General features: G+C 40.6%; 1 protein-coding gene across 1 annotated transcript in view; it reads right to left on the reverse strand.

Moving 5' to 3' along the window:
* The window catches only part of LOC104966605 (calmodulin-regulated spectrin-associated protein 1-B-like), a 12,278-nt gene extending 1,441 nt beyond the window's left edge, over positions 1-10,837 (reverse strand). Inside the window, exons 1-8 of the mRNA XM_010795791.1 lie at positions 10,783-10,837; positions 9,387-9,528; positions 7,465-7,604; positions 7,290-7,386; positions 6,463-6,589; positions 5,218-5,303; positions 4,321-4,402; positions 1,283-3,587 (exon numbers count right to left, since the gene is read on the reverse strand). Coding sequence (XP_010794093.1) covers positions 1,283-3,587; positions 4,321-4,402; positions 5,218-5,303; positions 6,463-6,589; positions 7,290-7,386; positions 7,465-7,604; positions 9,387-9,528; positions 10,783-10,836 — 3,033 coding nt within the window. The 5' untranslated portion in view covers position 10,837. The remainder of the gene's footprint in view (positions 1-1,282; positions 3,588-4,320; positions 4,403-5,217; positions 5,304-6,462; positions 6,590-7,289; positions 7,387-7,464; positions 7,605-9,386; positions 9,529-10,782) is intronic.
* Between the last annotated feature and the right edge of the window lie 9,155 nt (positions 10,838-19,992).

Raw genomic sequence — 19,992 nt, forward strand, 5'->3', positions numbered from 1 at the left:
CTGGACATAACTTATATGTTGCAAAGTTTAGTCGTGGAGGATACGTTTTTCAATTTATTATTGACGTTTATATTGGGTTTGTAGAAAGTAACACAAGAGTTGCGAAAAGCAGAAATGTTAGGGACTACGATAATATTCGAAGAAAGTTCAACAAAACTGTGTTCAGAACATATAATAAATAGCTGTTCTGAAATATTATTTTATGTGTAAAGATGGAAAAGATTGATTTGTGCCATCTAGGATTCAATTTGTATACATCCAATACACTCCGACAATTGGATCAGGGGATAGAATAGGTAGGGATAGATAGATAGGATTAGATAGGGATAGAGGCGGTTAGATAGGGTAATGTTTCTGCCGGAGAGAGGGGAGGCCGTCCCAAAGCTTGCTGCTGTATTTACTCCCTCCATCTGACAGGAGGGAGCCTCGTTGAGCTGCGAGTGTGGCTACAGACGGAGTTCACTCCGTCACGGAGGGGTAGGGTCGAGGGAGTGGTTTGGGATTGGATTGGGCCTTAATCTGTGTGGCAAAAAAATAATGACCATAGGGGCAGAGTGCTGCCATCCCCACCATACGTCATCTCACATCATTCAGAGCTGATTGGCTGTAAGTACGTGTGCCGCAAAAAGTGTGGTGTGTGAAGAGGGGGAGAGAGACGCGTCCCAAAACCAGGAAGTAAGCTGCGCTCGGGTTCCCTCCACAAATAGCAATGAGATTTCTCCATAGGATTTTAGAAAATAGCTCAAAATAAGATCTGTGGGAAACGTACCTGTTAGATAAATTCACGTTTTGTTCAGCCGGATAATATCCACATGTCTACCCTACTTTTATAATTTTAAATATAAATCTATCGATTAGATTTATGATTCGACTTTTGAAACTACAAGAAGATAAGGAGGACTTTTACAAAAAAGTAATAGAGATTTTTGTCCAGAAGGATAACATGGACTTCATCTTCAAGTCAATGTAAGACCACCATTTTATTGAGAAAGGGATCTTACTAAGAGAGAACAATTCAATATGTAAATGATACAATTACATTTTCTGTTTAAAATTAATCGAAGCTTTTGAAAATAATAGAATATTTTGATTTAGGTCAAAATATAATATTTGTAAACCTGAAGAGTCAGTGCCAGTGCCTCACCAGCCATGAACCTCACTGCACCTCACTGCAGAAGCTTATAAACATCTACGTGTGTTATGCCCCACCACTTTTGTACATATTTAACACACAACCATTGTAAAGAAAAATGTCTAGTATAATCCAGAAACCCAATATTACCTTGAAGAAGTAACCGAGCGTATTCTTCTGCTCTCCCTCTGCAGTGCACTCTGTGACGTCTGCACTGACATCCTCCAGCCGATCCTTAAGCTCAGATAGGTCCACCTCCATCAGCTGACCTTTGACCCTGGCGGCCTCCTCCCTATCTGCTGCCTCTTTCCCTGAGTTGGTGACTTTGTTCTCTAGTTCTGGTGAGGGAAACGCTGAGGAACAGTCAAAGAAGCAGTTATTGTCCTCCTCGCTGCTGCGCGGCTCAGGGTCATCGCCCACTCTGAAGGTTTTGTTTCTCCGGATGCTTCTCTCCGGCCTGGGTTTCTCCTCAACACTCTTCTCCTGGAGTCTCCCTGAATCTTCTCTGCCTCCCGGGGGCTGAGTAATAGGCTTGACAGAAGCCGCCTTGCTGTTCTCTCTGTTTTGTTTTTGCTCCGAGGCTTTGTTGCGCTGGCTTGAGCTGAGTTTAGGCGGCCGGCGGGACGGAGTGGAGCTGCTGCCACTGATCTCTACGAAGTGAACTGCAAAAGACCTGGGGTCCGAGGCAGAGGGTGTGGATTGTGTCGTGGTGGGGGTCGTGATGGGGGTTGTGCTAGTGCTCGATTCTTCCTGTTCTGCAGGCGAGGAGGCGTCTTTCCTCAGCGGCTCTGGAGGAGAAACTGCACGATTCATTGTTTTTTCTGCAGGTGAAACCACGCGCTTCATCAGCAGGTTCTGCTGCAGAGACAGCTGCATCATCTGCTGCTGGATGGAGCTGATGGCGTCGTTGAGGAGGTCTATGGAGTGGGAGCACTCATTCAGGTCCGGTTCTGCCACGTTATCCTGGGACAGGGTGTTCAACCGGTTCTTTCTCATCTGTCCTCCCTGTGTTTCCCTCGCCTTCAGAGCATCAAGACAGGAGTCGTCCTTACACAACAGGGCTTTCATTTTACCCCTGTCAGCTGTTTCTGAGGATTGTTTTAGGGGCAGAGGAAGTGTGTCGCTCTTCTCTCCTCCCTTCTTAACAATGTTCAAGAACGCAGCCTTCCCGAGCTTCAGCCGTTGCCGTGCCGACAGCGTCTCCATCTTCTTCTTCTGGTGCTCGATGGCTCGCCTCTGCTCCTCCAGCTGCATGTGAAGCTGCAGCAGCTCTGAAGGCACTACGGGGGGACTCAACGCCAGGTTCTTTCCCAGCAAAGATCTGGGCTCCTTGGCGAGCCAGCCGGAGGTGTAGTCGCTCCTCAGTTGCCAGGGGGGGCAAGGCGAGACCTCAGACCCGTCCGGGGTGGTCTTCTGAGAGCTGCTGGGGCTCGAGAATTCCTCGCGGAGCCCCAGTTTGAGGAGCTTCCTCTCGGCGAAGCTGGTCATCTTGACGCTGGCACTGCCTGACGCGCTGCTGGCCCAGGACGCGGTGCTGAGGCAGGGGCTGGAGCGCCCGCTGCCCCCCTCCTTATCGTCCCGCTCGCTCACCTTCGAGTCCTCTCTCAGCTTGGCCGACTCACACTCTAACTCCCTAAACTTACACACCTCTCCCTCCTGCAAGTACATCCCCTGTGCTCTCTTCACCACCTCTTTAGTCAGATCCTCGTCCTCCTCGTCTTCCTCCAGGTCTGCGATGTCAGAGTCCGAGTCGTCTCTGACATCCAGCGCAGAGGGGAGAGGGCAGTGGGGGTCTGGCTCTCCTGACATATGTAGGAAAAAGCCTGGGGAGAGTTTCTTCTCAGACTGAGGGGTGACTGCAGACCCCTCTGTGGGTGGCCTGATTCTCCCTGACTCTGCCAGCTGTATGGGTGTGAAGATGCCTCTGTTGGACTCAGGTGTTGGGGTTTTCCTCTGTGGAATGCTGCTTGCTTCTTTCCTAGCAGCTCTGAAGCGACTCTCCCCGCTCTCCTCCTCTTTATTCAAGCTGATGCTCTTCTCTTTGGCTGGCTTAGGGGTGGTAGGCATCAAAGGCTCCAGATAGTAACTGTCTGTCGGGCGCTCGGGTGTAAAGGGAGAACAACGAGTATTCAAAACCCTGGAGGTGGACGCTGCACTCGGGATCTCCAGCTCGTCCTGCTCCATGTCACTCCCAAGGCGACGGCGAGACAATGCAGAAGGGTGGGTGACAGCAACCAGCTCTCCCTCTTCTATTTCCTCCTCTTCGTCCTCTATGCGCATGTGGCTGAGCAGGCTTTGGCCGCTGAGTCTGTGTTGGGGGCCCAGCATGTGTTTGGGGGTGCTCAGGATGTTAGAGGCCAGGCTGTCTTTGCTGATGGAGCGGGCGAGGCTGATGCTGTCAGCGTCTTCCTCCAGAGGGTAGTGCAGGGCGTAGGGAGCCTGCACGGAGAGAGGCCTGCAGGGAGAGCATAGTGTGAATAATGTGAGATTTCATGAAGATAGATAGAGATCATCCCAAATTGTGGAAAATTAAGTTACAAATATTTAAAAGATAGAATAAGATACAAATATATAACAAATACAAATTAACATTAACCGCATATATATATATATACAGTATATTCACAGTAGAAAATACATTTACATTACAGTGCTGCCAGCATTGTGAACCCGGAAATGTTGAGTAGCCCAAAGTTTTATGATATATACATGTATAGTAGGGTCCCCAGCACATAGAAACTGCCGGATGCTCACTTGCTTTTGTTGGGCAATTTGCACAATTAACATAAATTGCATTAATTCAAATGAATGGCAATATAACACATGTAAACAACAGTTTATAAGTGACAAGTCCAATTTTTACAATGTTGTTTTAGTTTTGGGGGTTATTGAGGATGCTGAATACATTTCCGACATTTTCAGGATCAAAAATGGCAGTTTTAACCAGAATGTGGCCATATTTGTACTCTCAGTGGGCTGATCGTGACTACCATGAACAGTGTTGCGACCATTGATGATTACCTCTACTGTGGACAATTATTTTTCAAATAGGCATTTTACAATTTCACCAAGCAACAGAAATAGAAATATACTACAGAAACATGAAGCATGAAACAATTTGCTGTTATATCTGTACCTGCTATAAATTGAAATAAGTATTTGTAAAACGTTGTAATGACACCCCTCACCTCCCCCTCCTGTCGGGCCAGGCCAGGATGGAGCCCTGGTTCTGCCCGTCCGGTGTCAGAGAGTTGGACCTGTTTCTCAGCACTGTTCAAAGACAAGATGATGCAGATTACAAACAAAAACTCCAAAAACATGTAACATTCATTGTGGACAAAGTTTGATAATCTACACCTGGGACAATCTGATATATATGATGTGTATTAGGGCCATTGTAGGTAAAAAAAAAAAAAAGAAAAAAAAAAAGAGTATTAGAGAGCACAGGCAGGGGATTATTATTTAGAAAAAGAACCCTTTGTTTTTCTTTTAGTTTAATTTGAAATTTTACAGAAAAAATACTGCGATATTCTCTTGAATAACAGTTGTAAAAGTAAAAGAAAAAAGTGGCTATTCTCTGAGATAACAGTCATATATTTCAAAATAAAATGATTATATTCTCTGAGATTAAAGTGTCAGGTTTAGGACCAAAAAATTATATTTGTTTAGATTGTATGAGAAAATCTTCGGTGCTATGAGGTTGATCATTAATGCATGTGTCTTTACTCACACATTTCTATCTCAATACCCAAGATTTTCTTATAGAAGAATTACGACTTTAATTGGGTAAATTGAGGACTTTTCTGAATTTTAGCCCCTTTCTTACAATAGACCTAATACACCATTGTAGATTACAAATAAATGTACTGGTTTGGCATGTTACAACTCTTTTTATTGTTGATTCAATGAAATGGTTTAATTAACTACTCATCAAACCCCTTTTTTTTTTGTTTGTTAGATAAGGACATTCAAATAAGGAAGGATAAAAGAACACTCTTCCTGCCCTCTATCTTCCCGCTCCCTTTTCTCTGTTTGAAGAAGTTCCTTTGTGACTAGAGGCGGTAAATAAATATGTAATGAATTACCTGAAGAGCTCTCGTCAGCCACCTTCTGTTGTCTCTGTCTCAGGGGCAGGAGACAGTGAGACGGGCTTAGGGACGTTGGTTTAGTGCTGGAATGGAAATAAAGAGAGGGTTGGGGTTTATTAATGTTGCTTCTAAAAAACATTTCAGTATCAAGAAAAAGACAAAACTCTGATGGTGTGTATCCAAAGCTAATGGTAGTCTGATTTATATAATAACATAAATATTAGGAAATATGCTACTATGTACTTTAAGGGCAGATGCGTGATCTGTGCTAATATACTCTTTATTTGGCCAAAATGTTTTTGTCTTAGAGTAAGAAAAATAAAATAACTTTTTTTACGGATTTTAATGTACATCACAAGCAAAGATTGTTCAAGGCTGTGACTTTTACCATATTAAGTTGTGAAGTATGCATTAAATCCTTTAAAGTGGACCTATCATGCTATTTTTAGGAAATAGCATAGGTCTCAGATATATAAAAAACATGTCTATGAAGTGTTTTGCTCAAAATACCAAACAGATCACCCATTCTAGCCATGCCTCATATCCCTCTATTTCACTTCCTGTTTCAAAAGTGCTGATTTTGGGTATAAAGCTTTAAAAAAAAAAAAAAAGAGGAGGGGTCTGAGCTCATGCCGGACCCGGCGGCTACTGTCTAAACTAAATACTGCCGTGATGAAACACCATATCATGGATTATCAAGGATTATCTCTGAAACAGTATGGAGCTCAAAGGCTTTCTCTCTTGCCGGTTATACCACAAGGTGAGTTCCTTTTTATTTCCTGCTTCTTCACACACATGCTCTCCAGTACAGGTTAGCTCTGAGTGTTAGCGATGCTAATGTAAACACTGACCATATTACGTCCCAAACAGTCGGGCATTGTTTCTGATGGCAACGTTTCTGATTGGGCCGTGGGCGTAAAGCCAGCCTACATTTCTGATATTACGTCATATCGGACGCAAATCTGAATCAGCTCCATTGTAGCCCTGTTTTTAGAGATTTGTGTACGGAGGATAGGAGCGAGGGTTTTATTTTCTGATGCTGCGTGAGTTCCCTGACACACCGGGGACACATATTTATGTATACAAGACATCAAAAAGTGCCTTTTGCATGATAGGTACTGTGTTCTATCGTATGTTTTAAATTATAACCATGAGATTGACAACGTTAAAATATACGGGACGCCTAACTCCTTAAATTATGTGTGTTTTATATCACGTGAAAAAACTGCCTTTGGGTGTTACCTGAGGTCGGGGCTCAGGGACGTGGTCAACATGTCAGCAGAGTTCGATGTTGTCAGGAAACTACGTTTGGTGACGTTAGAGATGGGAATATTAGATCTTGAACTCTTGGGCTGCAGGAGCAATCGCACTGGAAAATAATAGCAAGGGAACCGTTAGAAAAATACCTATAACATACGATGCAATCTTTAACACTAGAACCACCAATGGGTACATTTTACCCGCAGCTGTTTCTTGATTGTATGTAACTTTTTTTACAATAAAATATTGGAGTCTCCCAGTCCGTGACTTTTCCTGAAAGTGTGTTATGTAGCACCCTCTGTTGTTAAAAATTGTCAATATGAAGTCAGATTGAAAAAAATGGCCAACAAGAATTGCCATTTATATACCCATCAGCGCCAGCGGGTAATATTTACCTTATAGAAAATGCAGTGATTCTTGCGCTATTGATCTCACATGTAAACATAAACATGACGTGTTGCTATAGCAACGCCTGTGGTTGTTTACTGCGGTTCCTTATAGATAGAGAGATAGATAGATAGAGAGTGAGACGCTTTTAGCGATATTTTATACTTCATGCTATCTATCCACAGATTATACTGGTATAAGTTTCATCACTGTGCGATCAAAACTCACTGTTAACCCTGTGTTCTAGTATGATAAATAAAAGAACATTGTACCTTGAAAATCAATGCATTCTAATAGCGGGTACATTTTGCCCGTTGGAGGTTTTATGTATACAGCGACCCCTGGCAGTTCTAGTGTTAAAAGAGCCAGTAGCAGTTTGATGAATAAGAAACCGGTATATGGAAGTAGAGTGTGTGTTATACCGTCTCTGAACTCATGAAGGTCCCTAGGCTGTACAAAGTCTGGCTTCACACTCTCAAACCACCAGAAGAGCTCAGCGATGAAGACCATCACGTTGTTCTGCAACGCACAGAGATCACATTAGGAAGAAATTAAAGAAACCTGCTTTTATTTATTGTTAATTTTCTTTGAGCTCACCTTTAGCACTGGTGGAGAATACAGCATGTCCTCAGGCTTCAGATAGAAGCACCTGTTCAGGTACTCGTTAGAGAACTCCTGCAGCAGCTGGATGTTGTACACACTGTCTGCTATGGAGGGGACCTCCTTCAGACAGATATCTGCACACAGGACAACAATGGTACATAATCCCAGGCTCAAACGATATCATGTTAAAGTTAAATGCTATATCAAGACTTTTTAAAACCTATTTCTTAAGTGAGATGCTTAAAAAATGTTTGATAAGATAAGACTAAGAGCACTCATATGTGTATGCTAAATAGGAAAAAATGTCAACATGTCGATGTATCCTTGGGCAAGATACTTAACCCTGAGTTGCTCCCGATGGCATGGCCAACGGTGTGTGAATGTGTGTGAATGTTAGGTCCTAGAGTAAGGTACACTGCTCTGTATGAATGGGTGTGAATGGGTGAATGACATGTAGTATGTAAAGCGCTTTGAGGGGTCTTGAAGACTGGATAAAGTGCTATATAAGTACAGTCCATTTACCATTTAATAAGTTAATTTTAAAGGTGCCAATCGGCTGTTAACTTAAAGGGGACCAATCATGCAAAATGCACTTTTTGATGTCTTTTATACATAAAGATGTGTCCCTCTTTTACAACGGAGCTGATCCAGATTTGCGTCCGATATGACGTAATATCGGAAATGTGGACCCACGGCACTATTTTAAAGCTTTATACCTATAATCAGCACTTTTGAAACAGGAAGTGAAATTGAGGGATATGAGGCATGGCTAGAATGGGCAATCGGTTTGGTATTTTGAGCAAAAAACTTCATAGACATGTTCTTTTATATATTTTTATATATCTGAGACCTATGATATTGCCTAAAAATAGCATGATAGGTCCACTTTAAGACTTTGAGTAACCCAGGCTTCCTGTCTTAAAGCTTACATTCTCCTGGATCTAGCTTTAGACATGTGAGTGGTATCTGTTCTACAGTCACTTGCACAGATTAGATTGTAGAACGGCAGAGAGTAGAGTCAGTGTTTTCCAGCATGTCCAAATATATTAAAACACAAGTTTCCAACCTGGGAGTCATTTTGCAAAAATAAGGTTGCAAAAACTTCATTTTTCCACTTAAGGAACATCGCCAGGATGATTTTGAACTCAGAATGCTGCTGAAATGGATTTACATGCTTTTAATAAAAGTCGCTTGAACTACTGGAACTTTCTTTTTACTGGTGTCCCGGAAAAATCTTTAAATAAATTGCTATTAATTCAGAATGCTTTGGCCAGGATTTTAACAAACACAAAAAAAGGGATCACATTTCCCCTGTGCAGAATTTATTTTAAAGTGCTTTTAAAAATGTACAAGACTTTACATAAGAAATACTGAAAGTATTAAACAAGAAATCTGGGGAGGCTGCTTTCTGTTTTTATGGCCCCAAAATTGGGGTTATTTTTACTTGTATCACTTGTTCATGTTTTATGGTTCTGTCATCTAACTCTTGCTGTTTGTTTATAACTTGTTTTTAATTATGTTTTTACAGATTTATGTATCTGTAAAGCACTTGGGCTGCATCTTACAAGAAAGGTGCGATATAAATAAAGTGTATTCATATTATTAGTGAATGAAAACTTCCATATAGACGAGAAAGGTCTGAAATCAAGACAAAAAGACAAAGAGACACAAAACACCTAAAAAGAAAAAACAACAGCCAAAAAGCAACCGAATAATGACAAAGAGATGCAAACGTTCTTTTTGTATTCCAAAATTGAGATAAAGTATATCTTATCTAATATCTCATATATAAAGCTTCCAAAGAGATGCATCTTTAGAGGGAAACAAAACAACCAAGAAAAGCTACCAAAAAAGACAGAATGAGCAGAAAGCAGTTTTTTGCTCATTGTCTCATATCTCATATCTCCACAGGTCACCTTCCAGCCTGAGGAGCTCCGGGCAGTAGAAGTGGACGACGGACAGCAGCGCCGTGCCGTCACTCACGTCCTTCAGCAGGTCGTCCAGCAGGGGGAAGTGCTGCAGGGTCCGCCCCGACAGGTGGTCTCTACGGTAACGCACCTGCACCAGAGGAGAGCATTTTTATCCAGGTGCACATATACATCTAATCAGGACTCACATGCTCACACACCAACAAAACATCCATCACAAATCATCCACTGGCTCCCTTTAAAGGGTCTCTTCGGTATTTATTTTAACCATAATTTCCCATGTCTTTCAGTCTAAGTGAGCAATGGGGGGGACAATTTATGAAATTGGTCCAGTATCGAGCGGGAGTGCTGAAGCTGGGAGCTTCTGGAGGGGCTGTGATGTCGCAACGTCAACAGGCTCAGATTATTGTTTAAACTTTCAAATTCATTTCAATTGTAAAGCATCTGACAACATTATAGAAGGAACCTTAAGTGAAATAAAATGTTTTAATGTAACTTTTCCTGCTACTTTCTTTTACATGCTACTGTTGTTATTCTGGCTGCTACTACAGTCAGCTGTTATCATTGGTATGTGCAACAAATACATTATATACAATCTCAATAGCTTTTTTTTTTTTTTTTAAAAAGCTGCTATGTATGTGTACAGTACTTAATTGTCTTTATTTTTATTAGCGTTTGCTTGCTTTAACTTGCCTTTTGCCTTTTGATTCACCTTTGCTGTAATGCTGTTTGTGCGGGACAAATAAAGGATTTCTGATTCTGGTTTGAATTTGATCCAATCTATTTAAATTGTCCCGTAACATGTTGACGGAAGACAAAAGTGGAAACATCTCAAAGATCTTCAATTGTTGTGGCTGAATATTTAGATTTGTTTTACAATGTGGATGTAATGCCAGATTTCAGAATGAGAATTAATCGTTGAGCAACACATGGTTAACAAAATAAAACAGTGCTTTCAGGCTAAAGGTAAAGAAACATCCCTTCCATAATGTTGTCCGACACTTATACAAATCTAAGCCTTTGAGTGGCAAAAACAAGAACTTTTAGTGGTTTTACATTATTGGTGAGGAAAGGCTGCAGTAATCTCTTTCAACAGCTCTGGGGAAACAGGGTGCAGGTGGAGAAATATGGACGTTTTTTCTTTAACGTATACTCTGGAGTAGGTCTCTGTAACTGAAATCTGATGCTTGACCTTTGCAAATATATTTGAGAGGATCACATTGTGCATCACCCTGTCATCACTCATAAGGGATGACCACCATCAAGTATGATCACTTAGACTAAGGAGGGTTCAGTAGCTGGTGCATGTGATGCGTGATTACACAAGGGGAAATAATGAAGGTGAGGATTAATTAAAGGAAAGGTTTGATTGTGAGTACATTACCATTTGAGAGAACTCCACGGGCTCATATAAGCTGCTGGCCAGAGCATGCAACATATCAGGCTGGGGAGGGAGAGAAATGAATGGGAGGAAGTTAATGAAGTGATGCAAGAAAGAATGAAATGGTGCGAGCTGTGTGGATGATGGGACTCCTCTCCAGGCATTATGGTAACAATGCCCGGTGTGCCTATCGTTGCCACCAAGGGGCACTGTTGGCTCCTTTTTGCTCGGTCTGATTTAACACACACACACACACCTCCTACACACATACGTACACTACCACAGGCAGTTTTTTAAGCGGTTGCACTTACAGGTACAAGCTTCCAGTACCATTTGGAGGGAGACTAGTATCCAGGAGGCAGAAAAGGAAAGGAGAATTTGGGGAGACACAAACAGGAAGAGGACAGGTCAAGGGTCAAAAACAGTGACAAGGGCTGCATCTCACTTCGGTTAAATGGATTCCTTGCTTCCCTCACTTGCGTCGTTTCCCTGCGTCTAGTCCCTCCCACCAGGGAGGAATCCATTTAACCGAAGTGAGATGCAGCCCTTGTCACTGTTTTTGACNTCCCTTGCTCGCCTGCAGATGGTGCAAAATGCAGCAGCACGGCTCCTAACTGGAACACGCAAACACGAGCTACATTTTCCCCCATTTTATCTTCACTCCACTGGCTGCCCGTTAATTCGAGGATTCATTTTAAAACTCTTTTATTTACTTTTAAAGCCCTCAATGGCCTGGCCCCGCCCTAGACTGGACTCGCACTCTCAGGTCAGACTCTCAGGTCAGCTGATCAGTTGCTCCTGAGGGTGCCAAAAACAAAGTCTAAGCGCAGAGGGGACCCTGATTTCTCTGCTGCCGCCCCTAAACTGTGGAACGACCTGCCCTTGTTAATCAGACAGGCGCCCACACTGTCTGTTTCTAAATCCCGTCTTAAAACCCACCTCTTCTCCTTAGCATTCGGAAACAAGTAGATTGTTGCTTTTATTTGCTTTCAGTGGTCTACTCTATTGTTTTTATCATATGGCTGTCTTTTATTTTTTAATTATTATGTTTATTCTGGTTTGTTTTGTGTTTGTATCTTTTATTTTAAATGTATTTATTTTATGTTTTGTGAGCTTATCTCTCTGTACAGCACTTTGGTCTGAAGGTTTTAAAGTGCTATATAAATAAAGTTGGGTTGGATTGGATTGGATTGGATAAATGGGCAGGGCCCCTCCTAAGTTGCAGACCTTCTTATCCCATATTCTAGCTCCAGGCCCCTCAGGTCGACTAACCTGGGGCTCCTGGTTGTCCCACGCTCCAAGCGTAAACTCAGGGGTGACCGAGTCTTTTCTATTGCAGCCCCAAGACTGTGGAACAGCATCCTCCTCCCTATCAGACCGGCCCCCTCCATTGATTGTTTTAAATCCAGGTTAAAAACACACTTTGACTCTCTAGCGTTTGACTCCTCCATATCTGGCTGGTTGTACCTGGAACTATGTTTGTTGTGCATATGACCTTTCTGTATGTCTGTTTATGTCGTTGTTCCTTTTTTGTTTTGACTTACTTATCTATTTATCTTAAGGTCGTGTCAGCTACCTGCTCTGTTCTGTACAGCACTTTGGTCAACATGGGTTGTTTTTAAATGTGCTTTATAAATAAATGTGATTGATTGATTGATTGATAAACATTTACCCAGTGCCACATTTGGCCCCTGGGCCGTTATTTGGAGACCCCTGAAGAAGGAGCTTTCATTTTGTGATTTTCCCTGTCACTTTGTGTTGTGAGGTTTTGATTTTGCTAAGACCTGCATTTGTTTTGGAAGCGAGTAAAAGAGTGATCCCTCAGTGACTGCTGCTCGCTGTATGCTGTTTGTTGGTTATCATGCTCAAAATCACACACAATCACACAAAGTTTTTGCTTGATAAATACAGCCAATATTAGCATTAATTCGACTAAGGTTAGCTATTTATTAAGCTAGCTTTGCTTTAACCACCACCATTAATATAAATTAATATATTGACTAAAAAACCACATCTCACAGTTTGTTTTATAAGTAAAACTAAATGAAAATCTAATTACATAACAGTCTGGAGGCAGAAGGCCTATTCAGGATTTGTTATGTAGTTTCCTGTGAAAATATAAAAATATGCTCTTGTGGTCTGCATGCTGTAATGCATACCTTTTTGAACATAGTGAATAATTAAAATAGTAAGCTAATTCCTTCAAGAGTAAGAGTAGGCTGGAACAAAACTAAAAAAGAGTACACATTGGCATTTATTAGGTGATCAGATACACAACTCCTGACGTACTGTGTGCCTAAACATTTACCATAAAACAACTTGAAATGATAGTATGTGGATGTTGAGTTACAGCCTGCTCCACTCCTCCTCGATTCATAATGCTTAAAGAATCATTAGATCGTTCAAAATCTGAAAAATGTTTCCTGTAATGTAAATGAGGGCGCATCCTTTCTGTCTGGCAACAAGCTACAGTGACTTTGCTTTATTTCATTTGTATTCGAGGCTAGGATTGAGGTTCTCTAAAGCAGTTTTGTAATATTCTATGAGATTATTACAGTGAAATAAAGGAAAACCTTGAACAGTACAGCCATTCCAGTATATATTAAGTTTTGTATTGCCATATATGAATGTGATTTATGGAGATAGATTTCTGCTGACCGCCCTCTGCAATAAAAAAGAAACTGTTTACAATTTAGTTTGAAGCAGAATATGAATAAGCATTATTTTTCAGATAAAAACATTAATTCAATTTTTTATTTGGAAAGTGATCACATTATCTTCAAAGACTTTTGACTTTTGGACTTAACAATGTTCTGGAGTTATACAAAATGTGTAAACAATAATGCACAGCAATACTGCAATCTACCCCTACAAATAGTATAATACTAATAATATTGAAACAGTGTACAAAAGCACCAGCTTAAAACAGAATAGACTTGCCAAAAAAGCCATGCAGCATTTACATTTTGTTCAAGAATGAAAAAATGTAACAGTATGGATGAAGCTGCAAGTGTTTGGCACAGCTTTAGTATTTACTCATATTTACATGCAGTATAATTCTTGTGATGGTCATTCTTCCAGAGCTCCCACATCCACCTCATCGATGCCCTGATGATGGCCTACATCCTGGAGATGATCAGCGTGGAGAAGGTGGTGTCCAGTGTCAGACGCTTCTCCAACGTCAGTGCCTCCAAGGAGCTGCCGTTCGACCTGGAGGACGCCGTGTTGTTCTGGATCAACAAGGTGAGAGCAGAGCTGGTTTCTAACGAGTTGGATCTGTGCTTTCTTTATCTGTGCTGATCTACAGTGTGTTTGTGGCTGCAGGTGAACATCAAGATGAGGGAGATCCTGGAGAAGGAGCTGAAGATGAAGCAACATTTGATGGAGTCGCCCAGTCACCAGAAGGTACCTGCTTGTGTTTTCAGCTTCCTCTGTTCAATTGTGTATTTCTTTGGTGCTTTTGTTTATTGTCTGTCTGGATTCTACATGCATGCATCCTGTTCTCACTGTTTGCATGAGGAGGTTTATAAATTGGACCTAGCTGGTTTATGATGAACCACCTCACATCACAATCTGATCACAGAACACATTTAAATTGTATTTTTTGTAACACTTTAGTTTGATGTTACTGTACTGTACTGAACTGTAGTTGTAGATACTGTACAGTTCCCATAATATGGGGGCTTTGGGGATGTAAATAAAGTAAAAATGTTGCCATGGAGAGAGCAGCAATGATTAGTTGACTATCAATAAGTTGATCGGCAGAAATACTTTGTCAATTGTGTTGATCACTATTTGTTAGCGTCATTTGTAATGCAGATATGGCAGAAAATGCTATTTTCAGGCTATAAAACATAGAGATGTTCTTTTCTCTCTATCATATCATTTTAAAGTTAATTTCTTTGGGTCTTGGACTTACAAATCAATGCATTTAAAGACATTAACTTGGCTTTGGGATTTACATTCATCAGTATTTTCAGACATTTCATAGACCAACAGTTAATTAATTTCAGTGTAATAATTCAAGTGCCGTGAATAATAGTTATTTGCTTACAATGACCTCGAATGCATCCAGTCATTTCCCTCTTATCTGTCTAACCCTTTCCAGTTGTCTTTCAAATCAGATGTGTCTCCACGTTAACAGGAGAAAATCTGATTCCTTGGCTGCGTCTCACTTCGGTTATTTTTCATTTCCTCGCTCCTCGGCCTTGGTCTCACCGGAAGTTGATTTGTCTGCGCCATCTTGAGTAGCGTCCCAGTGGCCTTATTGGTGCCAGAGGAGCGAGGAGCGATAATGGAGGAGCGATAACCGAGGAACCACCAGACCATCCTCTGGTNATATTTCTAATTGTGACATATGTGTCACTCCGGGTTTACTGTGAAAGTTTAGGGTTAAAGTCCCGATGTGACATCAGTCTCATTTGTTTCATATCAATTTGATCAATAAATGTTTCCACAAATGTAATAAAGGACATGTCATGTAAGTATTTTAATTCTTAAATGGCTTGAATTTTACCTTACGCAACAACAAAAAAAGCTTTTGAAATGTAGCTAGTTCTGTCACATGTGTTAGCCTGGCACATGGAAATCTTGGACATGCTGTTTTGGGAACATAACATCACATGACCTAGCCCATGAGCTACCAGACTGTTCAGGGTGTGTCACTTAGGGACTTCATGAGGCTAAAGCTGTATAATGAACTTTCCAGAACATTTAAATGTCATGTGACACCTGTGTCACGCTGGGTCCTCATGGTTAAGTAAATATAACTGAACATTTACATGTGACATGCATTTGTCAGGTTTCACTACGGTAACGGCACGTCCACACGGCGGCGTGCGTTGAAGCTTCAACGCTTTTGCCCATTTACTTTGAATGGGGTGAGGTCACGCTTCACCAAACTGCATTGTGGTAGCTTTGCTCGCGTTGCTCGCTTCAAAAGTAGAGCAATGTTCTACTTTTGAAGCTTTGACGGAAGCGCCAGCCAATCAAATCATATGCCAGTACAAGCTCTAGCCAATTACACCGCGTGCTTGTGTGTCCGGGGCGGGAGATTCATGTGATTGGTCGAGTTTCAAACACGCCCACCGGCAAGCTTCAACGCACGCCGCCATGTGGACGCTGCGTAAGAACATAAGGTAAAACTTTCCTGGATTAAAACCTGAAAACTATTGTCATGACACAAATGCATCATTATTTTCCATCAATGGCACTTCTCTCTCTTCCCCAGCATCAAAGTGCCTGCTCTCAAATACTGACACTGTTCCAAATATTTTCGGTCTCTTAAAATTGATCTCTGCATCATAACCTCTGGTAATCCAGAAAGAATGACAACAGTAAAGGGAAATCCCCAAATAGACTGTACACTATCATGCACAATATGTATACATTACTTGACAGAACAGCAGTGTTTATATGGCTTGTGTCGTGTGATAGAGACGCCAGGTGGGCATTTCCGTAATTGCCCTAAACACCAGATGTTGATCTGTGCAGGATCAAAATACAGAAGGAGATCAGAGGTAGCATGAAACTGGAGGTGATTTGAGCTACAGAGAAACACTGACATGTTTACTCTGGACTTGATGGAAAACCTGGGGTCCTCAGGAAATAGTTTCACAGAAGCAGACCCCCAGATGGCTCAAGCAAATAAATCAATTGCTACCTGTTATTCTCATCAGCTGCTGTCGAGCTGTCCATCAGCAAAGCACCTGTTTACTACGAGATGTAAGTATGAGCTGCAGACTGGAAAAACATTTGAAGTAGAGAATTTTTGTCCGATTTCATGTCTCATAGTTGGTGTAATTGACTGCAAAAGCAAGTCAACAAAGGAAGTCAACACAGCAGTGTGTGGTGATAGTTATTGAAATAGCGAATGGTTACGGAGATATTTTTTTACAATCATGGTGTAGATGGATAAAACCGATGTATTTGTCGGATAGGGGCGTCGGATAAGAAAACACTTAAATGTGTCTTTCTGTAGGGGAGTTACAAACAATATTTTTTATTTTTGTGATCACATTTTTATTGAGATTAATACACAACATGAACAACCAAAAGCACAACATGTGTTCCTTTTCTTTTTAATAAAATAACTAAAAGTACATAAGAAAAATACAAATTAGACAAAAGCAATTACTTACAAAATATACAAAATGCAAAATACAGAATACATATGTAAGCTAAAAAACAAACAACATATTCTGTCATTAAATATGAACAATTGTTCATTTTTGTTTTTTTAGAGTGATGGGTATGGTACAGCATAAGGTTCAAAGGGAGAGCAGCATGCACTACTTAAGCTCTCTATATAAAGACGTTTTAAGAGGTAACATATTGCATACGATACCCCTACAGTACACAACCAAGTGATTAAGGAAAAAAAATGTGTGTAATTCAACAGCTGTCAGCCCCATGATTTACCTTTCTTTCAATATGTGAAATTAGACAGACTATTCATGGAAGTACATAATTCGCAGTCTGATTGGCAGAGCTGAATACAGGGTTTTTACTGACATAACATAAATGCCACCTGTGTGCCGGGACCAATTTTAGCTGAAATAGCTGCTAAAACCTATGAGTACTGACAAAAGCTTATTTCAGGCTACAGCACAGGAAGGAGCCACAGGCTGCATATGTTTGTCAGGTATCTCTGTGTTCTGAACTAACAGAGACACACCGTTTGTAATGACAGGATTTCCAATTGTCTTTTGAGAACAACTGTTATTAACTGAACATTTTCCGGCCTGAGCTATCATGGCCCTGACCAATGAAAACAAAGATGTTGTCAATTACACACAGATGGATCCAAATACCTTCTGTGCCCACAAAATTATGCCAATTCAATCACACACCATTCATCACGATTGCACAGCTAAGTTGGCCAAGGTGCCTAAAATCAAGCGACAAAGGAAACCATGAAAATATGAGTGAGTTGTATCAACAGCTTTAAAAAGCACCCAGCACAAGCACTGTGATTGGTTCAGTTTGAAATCAGGTTGATTGGTTTAACAAAAGCCCTTCATATTTAAATAGAACGCCTTGTGAAAGTAAAGATATTCACTTAGAAGACAACACCAGGACAATGAACAATGACTTTCATTTTCAATAATATTCTCGTCGATAGACAAAAGCTTTTGGGAATGGTGCTTGAGTATTAGAAGCTGAACAAAACCAGCATTACCTTGATGCAATTGGCAGTCTATTTTATTTATATTTTACCACCCCCATAAGTACAAGTACAGCTAAATTGTCACCCTCTGGTACAAACATGGTAATTTTGTGTCCTCTTCATGGTTGAGTGCTGTGTCACTAACTCTGGTTTGACTGCAGAAGCAGTATTATCCTGTCCAAGCAATATTGTGGTAGCTGGCTACAGAACATCAAATACTGTATTGACAGATATTAAAAGTCAGTTCAAACCAGGGCTGCAACACAGGTACAACTTTATCTTTCAATATTTTTTAGGGCTCATTCAAATCTGCAGGATAATTAAAGTAATGGAGAATAGCTACACTTTGAAGATCACTTTAACTTTTGTGATGGTTGATGAAAGGCTTTCACACAACATTCAGTGGATGTGAAAAATAATACATATTGGTGGTAGGAATTAAGCACATCTTGCTTCAGGAGCCATTCAGTGGAAACATCTGAAAGGAACAAAAGACATACAAAGACAACAATAGAAACAGTGTGTTTGGTCGACTGTGTTTATAATTTCAAATGAAAGGAAAAAAACAGAGAGAGGCACAAATGTGCACTGAATGTGTTGATAATTCTGAAAATAAAATGAATCAAAAGCTGTGGCCTTCAATGTCAACCACTATCAACAGAACTGAAACATATGAAAGAATATGGAGCGGCGGGTCAGGCACCAGTCTACATATTCATAACAGCGAATGAGAAGATATATTTGAAAATATAGTGTTCATAGGAGAGGAAAATGTATGCTGTTTTAGAGGTTCGTGGGGTACATTTTGCTTTGAAAAAGGTTAACCCAGTTCTACACCTTTTGACAATTGCCCACATCTCAGGGGTCATCGATTTAAATGGTGGTGCTCATTTATGTCTGTTATGGCAGTTTTTGCTGAAGAAACATTCAACCATTATTCAATAAGCCAGATTTTGAATATAATTTTGAATTAAAATAAAATTCCATTGAAGAAAGTTAGCTACATTGTGATAACTTTTTTTAACATAAAAGCTCAGCCTTAAGGAAACTACTTGGACAGGTGTCATTTCCCAAGGATGATTACAAAATAACTCCCAGTCAATACAGTCTTCGGGAACACTAGGGAATTTGACGTGAAAGTGGGTCACTCATATAACATTTTTACTTTGAAATCCTGGTAGTGATTCAGTCATTTTTCATTGAATTTCAAACCTTTATTTAACCAGGTGAATCCCATTGAGATCATCAATCTCTTTTTCAAGGGAGACCTGCTGCAAGTAGGTTCCACGTGAAGACATGAAAACATAAAACAACAGAAAAACAAAAAGGAGTTCATACAACATAGATACAGGGATTTACAATTGACATTCCTAACGACATTTACAGGTACCAACAGTATCAGATTGCATAGCATCTATCCAAGCTTTAAAAACATGTAGTGGAACCAAATTACTCAGTTTCCATTCATTTTGCAGGCTCTATAAATAGAGAACCACGGCAGATATGTAATATTTAATGCAGCCGAACCGTGTATTACAATGCCGTTATGTGATGACTTTCAAAGAGAAAAACAAGCACACTCGGAATAAAGTATTATTTTATTTTTTTAAAATGAATTCGGATTTCACATCGCATAAACACCAAATCCCAGCGTGCATTGCGGCTAAACCATCCAATCATCGAGCTGAGGATCTTGCCTACGTCTGTTTCCGGTTTTGTTTATGACGGATGTATTTTGTTATACACACATTCCTTCACATTTAAATATAAATTTACATTAAAGTATTTCGTGAGGCCTTCTAACATGTTTTTAAATATAACTACGGTTGTAGTTGAAGAGTTTGTAAATTAACATGAACTGAAGCTGTTGCCTGGCAACGCAATCGCAAAAAGTCACGTTCATTAATTCCACATCCACACGCATGGATTAACATCGATTTAATACATTAATGTAGCCTTTGTTTCTGCTAAAAGAGGTGTAGACCAGCTGGGGCAACAAGAAAATCGGCGTAATCGAGTGTGACTAATAAAAAATAAATCATTAT

The sequence above is a fragment of the Notothenia coriiceps genome, unplaced genomic scaffold (assembly GCF_000735185.1).
Source record: "Notothenia coriiceps isolate Sejong01 unplaced genomic scaffold, NC01 NC01_scaffold00037246, whole genome shotgun sequence".
Classification (NCBI taxonomy): domain Eukaryota; kingdom Metazoa; phylum Chordata; class Actinopteri; order Perciformes; family Nototheniidae; genus Notothenia; species Notothenia coriiceps.